Raw genomic sequence first — 9,014 nt, forward strand, 5'->3', positions numbered from 1 at the left:
ATGAGGAGAAGCGGACAGATGTGAGCGTAGTTTGCCTTGAATGTGACTGTGGATGACAGTAATTACTCATTTTTCACACCAACACCGGCACCTTTGTGCGCGCCCGTGTCACCACCGGTCCATGGATTAAAAGAACCAGCAGGCAGCAGAATGGTTGTTGCGGGAGCGAGTAACGCAACTCTCGGCGGTAACAACATGAGGACTTCGTTTATGACAGAGGATAAAGTCGGTGGCGGAGATCATGGGGGCTCCACCAACATAATGATGTCTGGCGCATTTGCGCCCAGGCTGCTGAAGATTGCGCAGGGCGCCGCAGAGGCTGCTGCTGCTGCAGCAGCGGCAGCAGCGACTTCTCCGTCCACCTCCAGTCAGCCGCAGGTGATGGAGACGAACGGGACGCGCTGTGGCGAGCAGATCCTCAGCTACGGCCGCGTGGAGAAGGTGCTGATCGGCGGCATCCTCACTCTGCTCACGCTGTCCACCATCTGCGGGAACCTGCTGGTGGTCATCTCGGTGTGCTTTGTGAAGAAGCTGCGCCAGCCGTCCAACTACCTGATCGTTTCTCTTGCCATGGCGGACTTATCTGTAGCTCTGGCCGTGATGCCGTTCGTGAGCATCACGGACCTGATAGGTGGTCAGTGGATCTTCGGACAGTTCTTCTGTAACGTTTTCATCGCCATGGATGTGATGTGCTGCACGGCGTCCATCATGAGTCTGTGCGTAATCAGCATCGACAGGTGAGATGAACTTTTTTTGGCTTCAAAAAGATGAAAAATGCTGGCTGAATTGCAACAATATTACGATTTTACGATACTAGGCAAGGCAGGTTTATTTGTACAGCACAATTCAACAACAAGGCGATTCAAAGTGCTTTACAGATACATTAAAACAGTAGAAATAACAAAAAGCACGATTTAAATACAATAGATAAAATCAGTCATTAAAATATGATTAAGTTTTTAAATTCAAGCTTCAGATTTGCTACTATATTATAAAGTCTCATGATGGTTATTAAGACAAACCAAAAAACATGTTAAGCTTTCTATAAATGACAACAGCGCTCTTATATCTGTCTTAAAAAAAATACAAACAGTTCTGAACTGTCACAGTTCAGATCCAAAGTGTTAGAGTAAGGATTTTATTAGCTGCAGATGCATTTTGTGTTACATTAACATCTTTAATTCCACAAAGATTCGGTTTCTCAGACCTCTTGGATCGTGAGATTAAGGCTCTTTGTGGCTCAAAGTCTCATTCAAAAACAAGCTGAAAATTGGAGAGACGCAGTGACGATATGCTGATCAGTCTGTAATCTCTCAGTTATTTTGTACTGCGCACCAGATTCCTCTCTAATTCAGTTTAAATTAAGAGTGTCAGGACAGCGGCTGAAATATTCAGAAGAAACAAACTGCAAATGACTCAAGGATCTCCAGGTAAAAATGGAACTGAAGACTAATTATTGATTCCTGCTTTCTTCTGTGGAACAACTCACATGTCTGCTGTGGGCAGGTGGATGGAATTGGGTTCAGGCTGGTCGGTTCTTTCAGTGAGTGAGTGGGAACAGAAACGCGTTAACGGTACTTTGACTGCACTGCAATGTGATCTAACTGTAGCCTCAGGCTTTAGTCAACAGCCAAAGGATCACATGCTGTCTTCCACAGCATCCTGGAGCTTTTCATTCATAAAATGACCAAGTTTGGCGCTGCTTATGGGGACTACAGGTTAAAGGGATAGTTCGCCTCTTTTGACATGAAGCTGTATGACATCCCATATCAGCAACATCATTTATGAACATTTTCTTACCCCCTGCTGCGTCCTGTGAGCAGAGTTCCAGCCTCGTTTTGGTGTTGACGAAGGTAGTCCGGCTAGTTGGCTGGGGTTTAAAAAATAAAGCATTTTGCTTCTCAAAACAATATGTGTTCAAAAGAGTAATACATTTGCATCACAAAATCGTTCTCCAGGAAAAAGTCAGACCTCACAATCGCTTGGCCCTATTTTCTCTCCCTTCGTATCACTGCCTGCTGCCGCCTGCCGACAGCTGCGCCTGTTACGGTGTTTGCTGCTCGGAAGCAGGGGACTGCTCAGTCTGCACTTCGGTCTGCACGGTCTACACAGCAGGCAGTGATATGAAGGGAGAGAAAAAAGGGCCAAGTGATTGTGAGGTCTGACTTTTTCCTGGAGAACCATTTTGTGATGCAAATGTATTACTCTTTTGAACACATATTGTTTTGAGAAGCAAAACGCTTTATTTTTTAAACCCCAGCCAACTAGCCGGACTACTTTCGTCAACACCAAAACGAGGCCACTGCTGTTTTTATATATCTTTTAGCTTGTATATATATTTTTTAAATATTTTTTCTTTTTTTAATCTCCTACTTTAAATATATATTATATTTTATTTAATGTTTATTGCTGCTTTGCACCAGGGATAAGAGGGAAACACTGTTTTCAATTCTGTGTATGTCCTGCACATATGGCAGCATTGACAATAAAGTTAACTTGACTTCAGATTGAGGCTGGAACTCGGCTCACAGGACGCAGCAGGGGGTAAGAAAATGTTCATAAATGATGTTGCTAATATGGGATGTCATACAGCTTCATGTCAAAAGAGGCGAACTATCCCTTTAAGCTCATTGCTCAAAGGCACCTCGCTAACAATCGGGATCAACGTCACTTACATATATCTAGAAATCCCTCAAATGTTTTGAATTAAAACTTTTTCTTCTTTTCTTTTAACAAACTTTGCAGATATTTGGGCATCACTAAACCTCTGACATACCCTGTTCGCCAGAACGGCTGCTGCATGGCCAAGATGATCGTGTCTGTGTGGCTCCTCTCTGCCTCCATCACGCTCCCGCCTCTGTTCGGCTGGGCGCAAAACGTCAACGACGGCAGAGTCTGCCTCATCAGCCAGGACTTTGGCTACACCGTCTACTCCACGGCTGTGGCGTTCTACATTCCCATGTCAGTGATGCTGATCATGTACTACAGGATCTACAGAGCAGCCAAGCTCAGCGCCGCCAAGCACACCATCACCGGCTTCCCCAGGGAGAGGGATCCCCGTGTCGGGGTGCCTCATGGCGGGGCGAGAGAGCTCGACGCTCAGCTGCCGTCAGAATCAGGAGAAACGGGAAGTGTCGAAGGGACGGAGGCCAAGCGGGAGGCCGAGGAGGAAGAGGGGAGCTTGGACTGTGTGGCGGCGGCGCTGAAAATCCAGCGAGAGGTGGAGGAGGAGTGCAGCAGCCGCGTCTCCCGCTTTCTCAAGAGCGGCGAGCACCACCAGCGGCGACACCGGAAAAACCAGTCCATCTTCAAACGGGAGCAGAAGGCCGCGGCCACGCTGGGCATCGTGGTCGGGGCCTTCACCTTCTGCTGGCTGCCATTCTTCTTGGTGTCCACCGCCCGACCGTTCGTCTGCGGGGTGGAGTGCAGCTGCGTGCCGCTCTGGCTCGAAAGGACTCTGCTGTGGCTGGGCTATGCCAACTCCCTCATCAATCCCTTCATTTACGCGTTTTTCAACCGCGACCTGAGGACGACCTACAGCAACCTCCTGAGGTGCCGCTACCGGAACATTAACCGGAAGCTGTCGGCAGCTGGCATGCACGAGGCTCTGAAACTGGTGGAGAAGCCAGACGCTGATGTGTGAAGCCAGGCTCTGCTTGGAAAGCACTCACTGGGACTCAAAGCGTGGCACGAGGCCTCCGTGCTGACAGATCTGTGCGATGATTGCCGGGATGCTTTAAGAAGTTTTAAGAAGCTGAACTGTTTTACGGAGGATCGGTGATGGACTCAAACTGTCTGAACAATGAAGCCTGGCCCTGCAAAGATGGCCGCCGCCGAACAGGCTGCCCCCCAGATGCACGGTTGGTTGCACAGGTGGTCCAGCTTCACGCCGACTTTGTGCTCGGCTGTAAGCATCAATGTGCATTCTCGTGCTCAGTGACCTGCGTCTTTTCTTTTGAGCTACAGCCGAGGAAAACTCGAAATCAAAGAATTCCTGGTGGTGCTCGTTGGTCTCAATATGATACAACACCGAAATCAATCTGGTGATGGCGGTGATTCTCTTTTTTAATCCTTTTAAATGTTTTTCTTCGACACACAGCTTGGTTACAAGCGGACCACTTACAGTAAAAATAAGCGTGTGTCAGTGTACCTGCTGTGATTTTGGGCACATTGTTCTGACCTGTTGTACCTGATATGTAGAAGTAAGTTTATATCTATTGCGTATTTGTCAGTTATCACTGTGCCGAAAGAGGCGTAACGTGGTCCTCTTCCATCCTGTCATGCTGGCATCTTTGCTGAAAAACTACTTATTGATCAGTGTTTTTTATGTGTTGGGCAGCTCACTTACGAACAAAGCCGAACCTCTCGGGGTAAAAACAGATGTAAAGATGCAGAACATGAGCCGAAGATGAAGAGAAAACTGTTATGTCCAATACTTTCTGAACGTGTCCGCGCCTTTTCCTTCAGTATCATTTTGGGGTGTTTTGGTTGCAGCATAGTCTTCTTTTAAAACTATTAGGGCTGGGCAACGATTAAAATGTTTAATCTAATTAATCACATGATTTCCCTGATTAATCACGATTAATCCCATTTGTACGCAGAATCCAAAAATGAATTCAAAAGTAGTGTATAGCTTTTAGCATTTAGTTTTATTTTAAATGTGCTGCCATATGAATGAAAGTGCCATAACATTTGTTGTGCAAACTCACTTTTAACATCAGCATCTTTCTGTAGTTTTTATGTAGAAGCCTCGCTCCACTGTCTGTTTCCTTGAATGGCTTGCTGCTATCAGTTGTGTGTTTTGCCTTTAAGTGATATTTTAGACTGGAACTACTACGCTGAGAAGACAATTCAACTTGGCTGTAAATGCAGGAGTTTTTTTTAAAATTTATTTTGAAATACGTGCTTTTATGTTGAAACAAGTAAAACAGGAAGTAGCGCCGGTTAGCTCCGTGAGCTTCACACAGAGACCGAGGAGCACCTGTAACTAGAGATGGGGACTCAAGTCACTGTGACTTGGACTCGAGTCGACTCGAGTCGCTGTTTTGATGACTTGTGACTTGACTTGACAAAAAATAAAAGACCTGAGACTCGACTCGGACTTGGAAGTTAAAGACTCGGGACTTGACTTGACTTGAGACACGATGACTTGAATGACTTGAGTGTTATTCAGTTCATGTTTTCAGTTTGAATATAAAATTAATAAATAAATTAATAAAATAATATGGATTACCCGGTGGGAGCGCAGGCTGAGAATGGCATCATGATTGGATCCCTACCCTGTCAATCAGTCATGCCCTCTCTACATACCTTATGTGTTACCTTACTTTTTTATTTGACTGATTTTCAGTAATTACAATGCAAATCCAAATTATTGTCATATTTTTTAAACAGGTTGGACACATTGGCCAATGATGTTTACTGACAGTTACTTATATCTTGTCTTTTCACTTTATTAAGAACAGATTCTGCAGGTAAAATTGCAAAATTAAGGAGACTTGACCAAGAAAGAATTACTTGAGACTTACTTGAGACTTGCACATGTGTGACTTGGTCCCATCTCTGCCTGTATCGGTGATGTTACCTGCTAGTTTATCTTTATTTTATTACTCCATGCTTCGTGGTGTTTGCTGTAACTGTGTGAATGTGATGTATTCAACAGACTTTTACAATAATAAAACCTGCGTTAATACGCGATAAAATATTTATCAGCGTTAAATAATTAACAAGTTAATAATAACGAGTACTAGCGATAATAACGAGTTAACGCGCCCAGCCCTAAAAACTATGCACTCGTGTTTTATTCAGCACGACGTGCTACTGTCCTGTTGCCGTGTCAACAGAGGATGAAACGCACAGTAATCGGAGTATTCTGAGCTTTGCCAATGATCTGCTTTACTGATGATCTTTTATTTATCCGGTGACACAACTTGACTGTAACTAAGTTATTTTCATTTGCTCCGTGAGTGTCTAAAAAAAACTGAATTTAAAATTAGAATCACGACTTGTTGCTTCTGGTAAGTGTCCGGCTGCCTTGAAAGGTAACATGAACCCAAATCCATCGCTATAATAAAGCAGCCAAGAAAATGTTAGTTGCCCATCTTTGGTGTTTTTGCATGATGAATTCTTTTATGCCTGTACAAAAAAAAAGAAAAGTAGTTCATGATAATGTTAAATATTACTGATAAATAGCAGTCTTGATAATTATCGAATGTTTAAATCTAAAAATGTGTCAGTTTGATCAGAAAACTTAGAAAGGAACAGTTTTAAGGGCGAAGAATCACAACTTTCATCTTCTTTTGGCTCAAATGTTGCTGAACTCTAACTGATCACCGTGTTCTTGCTGAGGCTCGGCCACTTTACGCTGATAAAAGCAGGCGTGGAGGGATTCAGCCATGTTCCTCTGCTGTCGGTGGGTTTATATCTAAACTCTAACTGCAGACACAGCAGCCTTTTGGAGTGTTGATCCTCTATGAGGCAGAAAGATGTTTAGTTATGGGTGAGAAAACTGGAACGCTGACATTTAAATACACAAAAGAGCTCTTTTGTTGAGGCGAGGGAAGCTGGAAAATGCTTCGTACAGTTTCTGAGAATACATAGAACATTTCCAGAAAAGGAGAAGTTAATATTTGTTTTCTTTTTTGGACCGCAGTAAAAGTTATTAGTGTAATATTTCAGGGTTATGGAGTTGTACCATCACAGCTTAACTTCATGCAGCAGCTGAGTGGAAGGGAGCATCGTATGGTTGTTAGTTTGAGTGAACTCTGCTGAGGAAGTGAGAACACTGACTCAGTGGGGTTACATGGCACTGAAAGGATCGGATTATTGGCTAAATTACAATCAAATTGAGTTATTAAGTGCATGTAGACACCTTAATCTGACTAAGAATTGGAGAATTGGATTAAGACCCTGAGATAACTGGGTTGAAAGTCACTCTAAATCTGCTTGTAGACGCTGAAGCACGTGGTGAATTAGACTTTGCGTTCTGCGCATGCTCCAGATGTTTTCCCGGGGGCGTGACACGGAAGTCACAGGAGACGATATTACTGTTGTTGTCGCCGTCAGAAAGAAACAAACAACGCGATGGAGAATGCTCCGTTGGGCATCGAGTTTGTGCAACAAGCAGCTCATCACAGACCAACTGTAGAGGGACGTAGCTTCATCTTGCTCTGCGTTCACCATCTTTCTCCAATGCCTGAGTTTGTTGTTGTTGTTGGTGGTGAAGAGGTCAACAGGAAGTGGCTCTATTAGCAATAGTTGGAATGGGTACAGCGCCACCTATCATACCGGGGTATGACAGGCTTTGTGCCTCTGATCCCATTCATTCACCGCCATATATCCAAGGAGAATTACCCTTGCTCAAGTCATTCTTATTGTAATTTAGCCTTCACTAAGTCGGGCAGCATCAGAGATGCTGCAGTTTGCAGTAATTAGATGCTGGTGCTTGTCACTGGTTGGAGACTCTTATGAACACAGTAAAGAATTTCCCTGTAAAATAACAGTAAAATACTGGCGTCCCAACTACTGTTATTTATTTTAACAGTATATTACCGTTTTTTGGATTACAGTACTTGACGGTAGAATAATGGTAGGTGTAGTTATTTTACAGTGCAACTACTGTTATTTATCAAACAGTATAATACTGTTTTTTGGATTACAGTACATGACGGTAGGATAACTGTGTTTTAGTAATTTCACAGCGCATCTACCGTAATTTATTTAACAGTATAATAACGTCTTTTGGATTTGGACATCAATTAATTACAAATACTGTTTTATGCTGTTAAATTAGTTATCTACTGGTATTGTTAAATGACTGATTTAACTATTAATTTACATGTGAGGGATGTATATTCATCAGTATTTTACAATTATTGTAAAATACAGTCGGATACTGTTGTAAATCCACCGTAAATATACAGCAATTCGTTACAGTGCATGGTATCAGGGTTTCAGACATTGGATTGTAGGATATATATAAGTACTGACAGGCGTTTTGTTTGGCCAGCTGCAGTCTGGGAAAATGTTCAGAGGTTCTGCTCAGTCGGGCTTCACAACCTCTGATCTGCACTCGTTCCGGGCTCAGTGCCATACTGGCCAGGCTGCATGTTCATTCATAAGAGACGTGTAATAATAATCCAACACGAGCGTCTACAACCTCCAAGGATCACAGTGGTAAACAAACTGAAAATAGTTGTTTTAAGCTGGAAATATTCTCACTCGTGTGTCGTTACTTTTGAGAAAGCCAAGAGGGAAATGATCCCAGTCATGAATGTCAAAGAAGGAAAAAGAATAACTGTTTGTGTCATATCTGGGGAAGACGGTGATAAATGAAAGGAAGTGTCCCTGAATGGCACTCATTTTCTGCAGCCGCAGTGTGGCTGAATGCTCGCTCCTTTTGGATGAAATTGAGTGTAAGTGCCTTCAGCTGAGCTTTACCAGGTGAGTGGCTCTTAAAACACAGATAAAAAGTATCTGATCAAACTGGTCACCTTCACAGACCGCAGCACCAAACACAAACATCAGCCAGCCATCTATTATCTGTTTTAAGGTCGGAGCAAGCCGCCTGCAGCTTAACGTTTCCACAAAATCAGATTTAGTGTGTAAGTGAAGTCACATGTTTTGAGTTTTACTTTACCGACACATCAATACCCGACAAAGACAGAAAATATATCCTCTGTAGGTGTTCTCCATTACCTTTAAGATTTGTCTCTTCCTTGAAAATGAATAAAGAATGTGGATGACTCATCCTGCACTTGGGGGACTTTGTTTTCACATTGTTTTTGTCCAATGATGCACTGGAGACGTGGGATGGTGGGCTATGGCTGATCAGGCCACTGCAGCTGGCCAATCACAGCCCGCTCGGAAGGGGACCTTTCTCTCTGACCTCACAGGAGATGATGCACATGAGAAAACAAATAGAACTATTTCAACATTTCATGGGAACCCTAAAATACAACTGCTTAAATGTTGTTTTTCAGAATTGTTTCTTATGTAAAATATCTACAAAGACA

General features: G+C 43.3%; 1 protein-coding gene across 1 annotated transcript; it reads left to right on the plus strand.

Annotated features, from left to right (window-relative positions):
* On the plus strand, positions 1 to 8,711 carry LOC142397629 (5-hydroxytryptamine receptor 7-like). The gene is made up of 2 exons (XM_075481141.1): positions 1 to 737; positions 2,746 to 8,711. The coding sequence occupies exons 1-2, from the start codon at positions 151 to 153 to the stop codon at positions 3,641 to 3,643; spliced, it is 1,485 nt and encodes a 494-aa protein (XP_075337256.1). The 5' UTR covers positions 1 to 150; the 3' UTR covers positions 3,644 to 8,711.
* Positions 8,712 to 9,014: the final 303 nt, after the last annotated feature.

Source organism: Odontesthes bonariensis, chromosome 2 (genome assembly GCF_027942865.1).
Source record: "Odontesthes bonariensis isolate fOdoBon6 chromosome 2, fOdoBon6.hap1, whole genome shotgun sequence".
Lineage (NCBI taxonomy): Eukaryota > Metazoa > Chordata > Actinopteri > Atheriniformes > Atherinopsidae > Odontesthes > Odontesthes bonariensis.

Bases quoted from the DNA above. Each gene is read 5' to 3' on its own strand.
- LOC142397629 (XM_075481141.1), top strand. From the start codon at position 151: ATGGTTGTTGCGGGAGCGAGTAACGCAACTCTCGGCGGTAACAACATG. The intron at 738-2,745 runs GTGAGATGAACT...CAAACTTTGCAG, and splicing joins TGCGTAATCAGCATCGACAG to ATATTTGGGCATCACTAAAC.